Genomic DNA, 11363 nt, shown 5'->3' on the forward strand with positions numbered 1-11363 from the left:
TTCTATGACTTATAATCTCCCAATTGTGCCTTGAACTTTCTTAGTTCCATAATTCTACTAATCTCTTTACTTATGCCTTAGATTCCCTTCTTCCTGCTCTGAATTCTTAAAATCTTAATGCAAATATCACATCCTCCAGGAAGCTTTTCTACCTCTTTCTCAAAAAATACCAAACATCTACCTCAGCTCTCATATACACATCTCTCTCTCATATGCATCATCTCAGACAGTTACCGTGTAATATTATGGCTTATAATTATGTGTTTGGTGTTACCTCTTCATCAGTTGTAGATCTGGATTCTAGACCTGCAGAACTAAATCTAAATTCTGTAGATTCTAGAGTGTGAGTTTCATGAAAGAAAGGATTGGGATCTTATCTAAACTTTGTAGTTCAGTGTTCTACACATAATAGATGTTTGATGAACATTTGCTGACTGAAAAAAATGAATGATTGAATGAGTGACTTGCCAGATAATTTGCATTCTGTAGCATAAGGGGAAGGAAATATTGTATTCTGGGGCATAAAAAAGTTGGTTGTCTGGGAGCAGCCCTGAAGTCAGGAGGACCTGAGTTTAAATCTGGTGTCAAGACACTTAACACTTCCTAGCTGTGTGATCCTAGGCAAGTCACTTAACCCCAATTGCCTCAGGAAAAAAAAAGTTGGTGGTCTGATGTCCACTTGAAATTCTGATATTTATTAAATGTAAGTTACTGTACCTCTCTAGGCATCAATTTCCACATCTGCAAATTAAGTTTAATAATAATCCTGCTTAATAATACTTATATTGCCTGTCTCATAAGTTTGTGAGGAAAGTGCTTTATTTAAAAAAAGAAAAATAAGAAAAAAGCATGTAAATATGAAATGTTAACAGTAATAATAGAGGAATCTGGAGGTGAGGCATAGGTTACAAGTGTCCAATTCCATGAACTCATGGCCAGCTCAGTTCTTGGCACCTCTTGGGTTCCCTTTTAACAGCATCACTATGACCACTTGTGAACCTGGAATAGGCCCTTAGGCTCTATACAATATTCCAAAAAGAAACTGCATTTTTGTGAGTAAACAGTCTGGTATGAGGAATGATACAAGTTACTAAGGATCTAGAATTTGGGGGCTCTTTAGTTGGAATGTAAAAAGATGGGGACTGGGATACTGAGAGATCTTTAAATCCTATCACATGAAGAGTAGTTGGAGGAACTGAAGGTGATTCAGATGAAGAAGAAACTTAGTGGGATGGGACATCCATTTTCAAATACAGGAAAGGTATGGAAGCCATGTTAAATTTGTAATTGGGGGACCTGGTCCCCACTGTGACCTCTATCTTTCATGTATGGACAAGACTAGAAAAGCACTGAAAGCTGTTCCAATTTAGAAATTTGGTTATTTTGTGATTTAGACTCTGAAGAACTCAAAAATAATTTAGTCCAACTCTTGTTATTACAAAAATACAATCACAAAAATAGCAGTCATGTAGAGCCCGGCTGTGGGTCATGACTCCAGATGGGGCTTCATAACTGAATGTGGGCATTGCAAAACTATGATTTATTATCAATAAATGTTTGAATTATATACCTATTTTACATACATATAAAATTTTCTCAGGTGAAAAGGAATCACAAGTGGAAAAAGGTTAAGAAGACCTACTCTAGAGCAACTCTCTCATTTTACTGAGACTCAGTGAGGTTAAGACTTAATTGAGGTCACACAATTGGTAAGAGGCAGAACTGGTATTTGAATTCAAGTCCTCTGTCTTGAGGTTCAGCATTCCAGTATTGCCCTTGATCCCAAATCTAGTGTTCTTTCTACTGAAGCTAAATAATACTGAATACTTAATACTGAAGTTTGATTCTGTGCCAAAGGCAGTGGTATTTCTTGGGATTAAAAATGTATGTATTAAAAGGAAGGTTAAAAAGTGTTTTTCATTGCTTACCACTTTGCCCTTCCACGTCTGATACCTCCTGAGGCTTCTTTTAAAAAAGCTCTCTGTGGAAGCTGAATATATGTTTTCTTCTCTCACAATATTTCTCTGTACCTAGTAAAAGTACACAGAAGCCTTCTACCAATCAGATCTCAGTAAATGTTTGTTGTTGTCTTGTATTAGAGTTGGCGGTGATAGTGATGACTACTTGGAGGAGTGAAGAAACTTTCTCCCACAGAAACATATCAAACAATCAACAAGCATTTTTGAAATACTTATTACTTGAAGAACTTGTGTGCAAAATTAACACAAGTAGGATAAGAAACAAAGCAATTAAATGAAGAAAAGGGTGGTGCACTTGCTCCAGAAGCAGAGGTTCAAATACTACCTCTGATTTTTAATATCTTTGTTACTCTGAACAAATTACTTCACCAGTACTACTTTGCTTCAGTCTCCTCATCTGTAAAAAGGGAGAGAGTTGGTCAAGATGGCCCCTGAGATCCCTTTCAACTCTATTATCTCTGATCAAGTATGAGCTCTGATAAGCGTCAGGATTAGGGAACTGACACTTGAATAAGACTAAAAGCCCAAGATAATAAGATAGGAACATCAGTTCTCAAAAAGATTAATTCCAAACTGCTAACAACCACGTGAAAGAATGTTTTTAATCACTAATAAGAGAAATTTAAATATGCGATTTCACCTTACATTCAGCAAATTGTCAAAGATGGGAAGAGTCAGTGTTGGAGGGGTTGGGGGAAAGACAGGCATACTCATACATTTTTGGTGAAGCTATGATTTGGTTTGACCATTTTGGAGCTCAATTTAGAATTTTGCTAAGAAAATGACCAAAATCTCTATACTCTTTGACTACAAAGTCTCACTGTTAGACATACATCCCAAGAAGGACAATAATTTAAATTTTAAAAAGGATAGGTCCTCTATATGCCAAAATATCAATAAAAGCAGGTTCCATAGTAGTAAAGAACTGGAAATAAATTAGATGTGCATCAGTTGGGTTTAAAAAAAAAAGGTATGCATGAAGGTAATAGAAGGTAACAATACTGTGATAGAAGAAATAGTGATTATGCCAAAATACAGAGAATTATGGAAAGTTTTAGATGAACTGATAAAAAGTAAAATAATTAAAAACAGGAAAATGGTATACACAATAATTTCAACAGTATAAATGAAAACAACAGTAGAACAAATAAAACTGAATGACATGAAATTAAAATGACTAATCCTGGCCCTCAGAAAAGAGCTTCATAGCTGAATGTGTCTCTCTTTTCTGCAAGGGTGGGGTACAGCAGGTATGGAAAACTACATTTAACATCAGACTTGGTTGATATATTGATTAGTTTTGCCTAGCTGGCTTCTGCCTCCCTTCATTCTTTTATTCTTTGTAATAAGGGAGAGCTTTTCAGGAGGGGGAGAAGGAGTATACTGAGAAATATAAGTGACACAAAAACAAATATGTCAATATTTTTAAGTAAAACAACCCAACCAATATTCCTCTCTTATCCTCTCTCTTATGTCCTCAGTGTATTCAAAGATACAACAGGAGCTGCTCCAGAGCTGATTAGTAAAATTGGCCTTTTAAAAGTTCCTCTATTTGACACTTTGTTGACAGTTAACAAAGTACTTTGTCTTGCCCAGGGTCACTAATAAGTGTCTGAAGCTGAATTTGAACTCAGGTCTTCCTGATTTCAGCCAGGCACTAAAATCTCTTAAGTATCCATTCATTATGTGGAGGCAGGTAGGTAGAATGATGGGCCAGAAGTCAAGAAGACCTAAATGCAAACCCAGCCCCAGACTCTTACTAGTAGTATGACCTTGGACAAGTCAGTTAGCCTGAATTTGTCTGGGAGGCAGGTAGATTGCTTAGTGGATCATGTGCTGGGCCAGAGTCAGGAACATATCTGAGTCAAATCCAGCCTTGGATACTCACTAGTTATGTGAGTCTGGGCAAGTCCCTCAACCTCTGTCTGCCTTAATCCACAGGAGAAGGAAAGGCCAAACCATTCCAATATCTTTGCCAAGAAACCTCCAAGGACAGTAGGGTCCACAGGTTCACCAAGAATGAACAGCAACAAGAAAAACAATTCATTATATAGCTTTTTTCAAGAAACATAACATCCATATCGAATGGCAAAAATTACATTATCTTAGAATTAGAAGACCTTCGTCCGTAACCCAATCTGCACCTCCCCACACACAAGCATCCCTTCCATGAGAACCAATGGAGGAGGGGAAAAAGCAGTACTGGAATGTAAAAACATCTGCCGAATGAGGGGTGGGCCTAGCCCGATCGATCTCTGAGGTCTCTTACAATGTTGAAGCCGTAAGATGCTCAGCGCAACTCCCAGCTCTGCTACTTACTTGGATAACTCACTTAACTTCCAGAGCCACAGTTTGTAAACTAGGGATAATAAAATTTTCACTCTCCAAGCCAACCACTCCACTGACTTCTCAAGCTCATTGTAAGAATCAAATGAACTGATGATCCTAAAAGGCTTTGTATTTATAAGGGATATGTAAGTGTAAGTTAGCATATAAATGGCTGTTTCAGGATTGTTTTTTCCCCCCACAAATAGGAAAATGTCTGCAGCTTTCAGGACAAAACCAAACAACAAAAAAAAAAAAAAGATACATGATTTTCTTATGAAATTATTGGTACAAAATCCTTGACAGATAATCATCCAACTTCTGCTTAAAATCACCATTGTCATTGGAGATTCCTCATGAATCTTTCACTGAAAATAGCTGTATATATAATATATTATATTATATTAATATATAGCTATAATTATTTAATAATAATTTTAATAATTATTAAATGGTTCTTCCTCACACTGAGCTCAAATCTTCCTCCCTGTGACTTCCATCTGCTAATTCTAGTTTTGCCTTTCCATATGACAGCCTTTTTCAAGTATGTGAAACTATCACATTCTCTATATTTTCTACAGACTAAACATCTCATGTCACTTGATAAATATATGGATCAGAGAAAGGTAGGAATTATCTTGACCTCTACCCTGGAGCTAGATGAGAACATCTTCTAACATTTGGATATAACAATGCTTAATTCAAAGGCTTCAATCTTTAAGGGTAGAATTATAGACCAGAAGGCCAATAAGAGGAAAGCCTCAGACACTTCCTAGCTTTGTGAGCTTGGGCAAGTCCTAACCCTGATTACCTCAGTTTCCCCATCTGTAATATGAGCTGAAGAAGGAAATAGCAAACTACTCCAATATCTTTGCCAAGAAACCTGGATGGAATCACCAGGAGCTGGACACGACTAAACAATACCCAACAAATAGCCACATCACTCCTAGAATTCTTCATATTTCAGGCCCTCTGCTACACATTTCTTGGGATGGCCCTATTTATTTATAAACAGGTATATCTTTGTATCTCCAGCACCTATCATAATATCTTACACATAATCAATGCTTGTTGATATTGCAAAAATGAATCATTACGTGGAACCATTAGGCCCTCCATCCCAGGTCAGGCATCTAGCTCTCTCTAAGGAAGGATCCAAGAAGCCCATCTTCCCCCACCCACCATTTTTTGCCCAACAATGCCTGGTTTTCTTCAAGACTCCAGCTTCAGAAGAAGACATGCATCAACCTAAGGACAAAATAATAAATCACAGAATTAAGACAATACACTCCTGCCTCCAAGTCTAGTGTTTTGTCCATCATAACAGCCATTCTGACCTCTTCACCTCTGTGGCACGGAAGGCTGGCCTACCTCCACTGCCCCACTTGTTCTGCCTTCCCCTCTTTGCAGTAAAGTATCTCTAGCCATCTATCTCTGGCAAGAACAGGAGTTCCTTTCTCATGGGAGAGGGATTCGGTCTAGACCCCACTCATCCCTGGAGATTCTTTTGAGGAAGAAAGGAACTCACAGCATCCCCAAGTGGGAAGAAAAAAAAGTGAGAAATCATCTAGTCTAGTCAGGGAGACCCTCTACAGCATATTCAGCTATAGTCAGTGGAGGGGATCTCTGGTTTGAAAGTCTCTGATCAGGCATGTTTTTACAGAACTCTCCTCTTCCTATTTCCCAAAATGACTGGATTCTCTTTAGTTCCAGGTTATTCACAGTCCAGGGATGAGGTTTATTCTCCAGGCTGTCCCTGAAACAAGTCGTATTTCAATAATACCCTCTTCTTCCCAGTGACACACACGGGTTCCTATACCTTGACCATTTAGTCTCTGGCAAAGGAGGCAGGAATGCTCTTTAGCTATTAACACCTTTCTCCATAAACCTCAGTGGTTTAATAGTAGAACTCAGAAGTCATCTGGTGGTCCTTTCATGTCTCAATGGGCTGTCAAAGTTCCCTCGGTGTGATTTCCTGTAGGCCTTTGTTAGGAGCCATTCAGCTTCTCAGTCTTGGAGTCAAAAGAATAGGACCTAAGTCCTGGTTCTGACCCAAACTGTGTAAAGCTGAGAAATCACAACTCAAGTCCCAGTTTTCTTATCTGTAAAATCACAAGGGTGATATGAGAAAGGTGCTTTGTAAATTTAGAAGAACTATAGAAATGTGGGCTACTGATTTTATCTTCCCAGGAGACGGGCCACGTCAGTGGACTGTGATGTCCTCTTCCTAAGGAAGCTACTTGGTGGAGAAGTAACTCAGACTTCCCTTCTCTGTCTTCCCTGGGCTGCTTCCAAAGGGATGTTGGGGTTTTTTTCTGTCTGAGGAAGAGTAATTGTGTACTCAAAATCCCCAAAATGCTAATCCTCCATTCTTAAAAACTACCTTTTTAGTCATTTAGCAGAAAGTGTAACCAAATAAGCTGTAAAGTCCCAAAGGGCTGTCACTCCTGCCTCATCTTTCCCATACATAGGCTACTTCAGAACAGATAGAAAAAATGAAGGAATGAATGACTATCTCAAGCCATCCTTGTGATCTCAGTTTTAGGGGCTCAACTTACATGGAGAAGCAAGAGGAAACAGAATCCAGATGTCTTTTGTCACCTCCCCTTTCTTAGCCATCCCCTCACCTCTTCACCCCTCTGTGTGATTTATTACAGGAGAAGAAGGGACAGGAGGTAAAGAAAGGCCCAGCAGTAGAGATTGCCAAACTGGACAAACTGTTGAACCTCGTGAAGGAAGTGAAGACCTGATTGAATCTGTCCCCAGACAGCAGCACCCCCATCTCCTGACCTAACTTCCAGATTACCTCCTCAATTTTAGCCCCTAAGTATGTTTTAGTCTCCTCCTTAAATATTAAGAAGACTTGCATTTCCCAACTCCACAACCATGCTCGCAATGTCAGGGGTCTCATTCTCCTACTGAAGGAACAAGAGATCCTTGCAGATGTAATTACCGCCTCCCATATAGAAATATAAAATGTCATAGGTCACTGTGACCCTCAACACCTTCCTAGACAAATAAAAAGTCTCAGAATTCTCCTACTTAGTTTCAGGGCTCTTTGCGCTTTCCAGACAAAACAGTGTAAGAGACAGCTGAACCACAATGCAGTTTTATTATTCAGTAAAAACAGCAGTGGCATCCTGGGAGAGGGCACAGATGCACCAGCCTGGGTTATTGCAATGGCTTTGCCCAGGCTGGTCTGCCCACCCACTCATGATCTGGTCTGGGGTGGGATGGCATAACTCCCCTGCCCCTTGAACCCTAGTGCCAGGAGCTTCGGAGAGGCCCACCAGCTTCAGAACCCAGAAGTAATTCTCAAGAGCTTCCATTCTCCCCAGTAGGGAATAACCTGGCTTCTGTCCCACCCATTCCCAAGGGGCCAGCTCTGTCTGGTCTGGCCAGCTCCTGCTCCAGAGGGCAGACGGCCTCACCCCAGACCCCTCCATTTCTCCCACCTTTCATAGAAGACAGGCTCACTCAGGCCCCAATGCTGGAAGCATCAGCCCCATGAGGGGAACAGACATGGGAGAAGGGAAGTAGAGGGTGTCCTTGGCCTCCCAGAGGCCAGTCCATGGCTCATGGGAGACAGAGTGAGTGAAGAGGGAGGTCCCTCCTCTCCCCTTGTCCTTCTAGGTCCACGGGATCCTTCTTCCATGGGGACTCGGCAGTCCTAGCCGGTTAGGTGATCCCAGGATGTCAGATGTCAGGGCTGCAGTAGATGGCTGCCCTCGTTCCTAGGCTGAGACTGCTGAAGTTGTTGGGACTGCTGGGATTGCTGGGACTCCTGGGACTGCTGGGACTGCTGGGACTGTTGGGGTGTGGGCAACTTCTCAGCACCAGCACACACTGGGTGCACCCGGCAGGCCCGGCACACAATGGTACAGAGCAGCAGAAGTAAGAGGGCAGCAACACCGTTGAAGGAGATGGCGATGATGGCCCCAGTGGAGAGTCCCGCCCCCATCGCAGGACAGGGGCTTCCCTTCACCCCCCACATGCCACCATGGGCAGCTCAACCCCTGGGCCCCAGCCCATCCCTGGGGAATTTGGCAGGAATGACGCAGGCACTGAGAAGAGGGCCTGAGGCAACTGGAAGCCAGGTATCCAGGAAGCAGAGAAGTGCTGTCCCACGGTGCAAGTCCCACTCACTGCTCCTGCCCTGCTGAGAAGCTTTCACCTCGGCTTGGGTCTGGAGGCAGAATAGAAATCTTATTAGCCAAGGAGACCCGTGGACTGGGATTGGGGTGAGGAATGTTTCCTCTGTAAGACTCAGAGGTCCCCTTCCCTCTTTCTGCCATAGTGGGGGAAGTATATATACTCTCTGAGGACAGCAACATGGAAGGATCCACTTTTGCCCGAGAGAGAGCCCTTTCTCGGCTAAGTTTCCAAAGTACAGGACAGGGCTCTTCAGTTCTGTTACTATGTGATCTTGTGCAAAGTTATTTCTCCTATGTGGACCACAGTTTCATCCTTTATCAAGTGAGGTGGGATCAGATGATCTCTGTTCTTTCTAGATATGAATCTTAAAAGTTCTATCCTAAATTTTTTTTTGGAAAGTTGATAGAGAAGCATTTTGGAAATTCATAATTCATAACTGAGTGTGGAGATACAGGGGTCATCTGACCCTCATCAATGTTTCTCCAGCATCAATCTTCAGGGCTATGGGGAACCCAGCCCTAACTTAGACCGGGGTTTCCTAAAGCAAAGGCTTGTTACGGCATCAGACTAGGGACAGACCACGGAGTCTAGCCCCAGAGTTTGGGCCGCTACATCTGTCTCATGTCTTAGCCCACTCATGGTGCTGAGGCTACAAGTAGGCCTTAGAAGCAGGCAACTGATAACAGAAGTGATTCTATTTCTGGGATAAAGGACAATAAATTTTCCTACCCTGAGGTCGTCTCTACCTTGCTGGACCACCACCAGCTTCCCTTTCTTTCCCTTCCCCCAGCTTTAGTAATCCAGGCTACTGAATTGGGGGATGGGGGTAGAGGAGTGGTGTTCCTGCCAAGCTTCTCCCAGGAGATGGGTCTCCTTCCAGGGGGAGTAGAATGGTAACACATCAAAGAGACTGGACTGAAAATGAGAAAATCATCTTGCATGGACATCTAAGTAAATGTATTTATAGGGGAGAACAAAAGTCAGATTTACACCCACTCTTCCAGGACCCTCTCTTCCTGAGTTCCCAACACTCCTACTTCAGGTTGTTTTTTTTTTTTTTTTGGGGGGGGGGGAGAGGGGAGGGGATTGGAAAGGAGAAACAGGTAGGAAAAGAAAGCAAAGACTTTCCCAAAGAGGACGCTCCTTATACGTGTGCACGGTTATGTATGGGCATATATCCATCTCTGAACTTGGGGGAAGGGTGGGTAGAACAGGGAGGGAAGCAGAGGCTAAAGCACTTAAGGGGCTAGAGGAGGGCAGCTCCCAGGAATGAAAGAGGAAATGCCCTGACCTCAGGGATCTCGGGCAGGGGCTGTCCATAATCTATGGGGCCCCCAGGGAGGGAAGGGCAGGCACGGGCACTTGCTTCTCCAAGGTGGTCTGCCCCCAGCACCCTCCCCGCTCCTTCACCCCCACCCCCTCCTACTTCCTTTTCTCCTAGTCCACTCCCAAGCCCGAGGGGCCCTTCATCTGACCCGGTGGGGGTGGCGGTGGGGGGCTCGGGCCCGTGACAGAGCCAGGGGATCGATCTCCCTCCCCCCGCGGCAGGGAAATAAAGCATCCAGATGCCCACCAGACGCGTCCTGCCTCCGCATCCTCCTAGGACTCGGGGCCCCGTAAGCCTTTGCCCAGGCCGGCAGGAGGAGGCGGACGTGGGGAGCGGGGGTGACGGCCGGAGGGGCGGCCCACGGCGGGGCGCAGCAGACCCACGCGAGAAAACTTTGCCGGGGTCGGCGTGGGGAGCGGGCGGGCGGGGCCGGTACCTGCGTCCGGAACGCGGCCGGGGCCGGGGCGCCGGGGATGCGCTGCTCCGGGGCCGCCGCGGGGGCCCGCCGGGCGGCGGCGGCTCGTCCTCCTCCGGTTGCGAGTCCGGGCGCGGCACGCTCCGGGGCCTCGCCTCGCGGGAGGCTGCTCCGACCCGGACTCCCTCCCACGGAGCCTCCGTCACGCTGCGCCGCCCGGAGCCCGGAGCCCGGGGCCGGAGAGCGAGACCGCTGAGGCTCGGCTCCGGCCACGGCTGCGGCTCCGGCGGCAGCAAAACAGCAACCAGCCCCGCCCCCAGTCGCCTGGCCCGGCCCGGCCCGGGCGCTGGAGCCGGGTAACAGCCCCCCACGCGCGCGCGCGCGCCGCCGCTGCCGCCGCAGCCTCGCCATTGGCCGGGCCGCACAGGGGACCGTCCCCATTGGCCGAGCCCAGGGGCGGGAGGCCGCCCCCGAAGCCCCCCGCCTCCCGCCCGCCCTACCTGAGCCCCGCCCCCCTCGGCTGGGGTCAGGAGCACAGCGCTGGGGACTGGGCTCCGGAGGGCGGGGGAAGGATGAATGATGGAGCGCGGTCAGGAGGGGCTCGGGTGTACCGTCCCCTGCGGGAAGCTCTGCTTCGCATCCGAGGGGCTCTGGGCCCACGCTCCCACAGCTGAAAAAAGTCTGGGGGATGGGCTTGGACACGGCTTCGCTGTTTCCCCACAGACCTCTTCCTCCGGGGTCCTGCCTCCCACTCACCTCCCCTCCGGGAGGAGGAAACAAGCGTGAGCCGAACCCCTCCGGAGGAGATAAAGCCCTGAAGAGGGGAACCACTGTCACTCGGGGAGAAAGAGTCAAGAGAAATACATTCCAGAGCTAGAGTGCAGTGTGTACGCTAGGCTGTGCGAGTTCAATTTCAAATTAATTCGGTTTAATGAGGAAGAAGCAATTGTGGGGGAAATGGCAAGAACCTTGGGGAAAAGCTAAAGTTCAAGATAGATAAAGAACAGAGTCTGACTTACTCTAAATCTAGGAAGTGGGTTTTAAAACGTCCGAAGGAAGGGCAAGTAAAGATCCTGTGGTTTAGTTGTGCAGGCAAATGGCCTGAGGAAGATGGGAAGTGTTCAGGAACAAAAATGGTGACAGCATAAATGATTCCGACTAT

The 11363-nt window shown here is 45.7% G+C and overlaps 1 protein-coding gene and 1 long non-coding RNA gene across 2 annotated transcripts in view; one reads left to right on the top strand and one right to left on the bottom strand.

Moving 5' to 3' along the window:
- The window catches only part of DNAI1 (dynein axonemal intermediate chain 1), a 264230-nt gene extending 256887 nt beyond the window's left edge, over positions 1–7343 (top strand). The window contains exon 20 of the mRNA XM_074280236.1: positions 6962–7343. Within this exon, the coding sequence (XP_074136337.1) occupies positions 6962–7054 (93 nt within the window). The 3' untranslated portion in view covers positions 7055–7343. The remainder of the gene's footprint in view (positions 1–6961) is intronic.
- Positions 7344–7397: 54 nt separating this feature from the next.
- On the bottom strand, positions 7398–10595 carry LOC141550043 (uncharacterized). The gene is made up of 2 exons (XR_012484503.1): positions 10223–10595; positions 7398–8490 (listed from the first exon to the last, which is right to left on the bottom strand). It is a non-coding gene; the product is annotated as an uncharacterized LOC141550043 (long non-coding RNA).
- Positions 10596–11363: the final 768 nt, after the last annotated feature.

The sequence above is a fragment of the Sminthopsis crassicaudata genome, chromosome 1 (assembly GCF_048593235.1).
Source record: "Sminthopsis crassicaudata isolate SCR6 chromosome 1, ASM4859323v1, whole genome shotgun sequence".
Taxonomy (NCBI): Eukaryota; Metazoa; Chordata; class Mammalia; order Dasyuromorphia; family Dasyuridae; genus Sminthopsis; species Sminthopsis crassicaudata.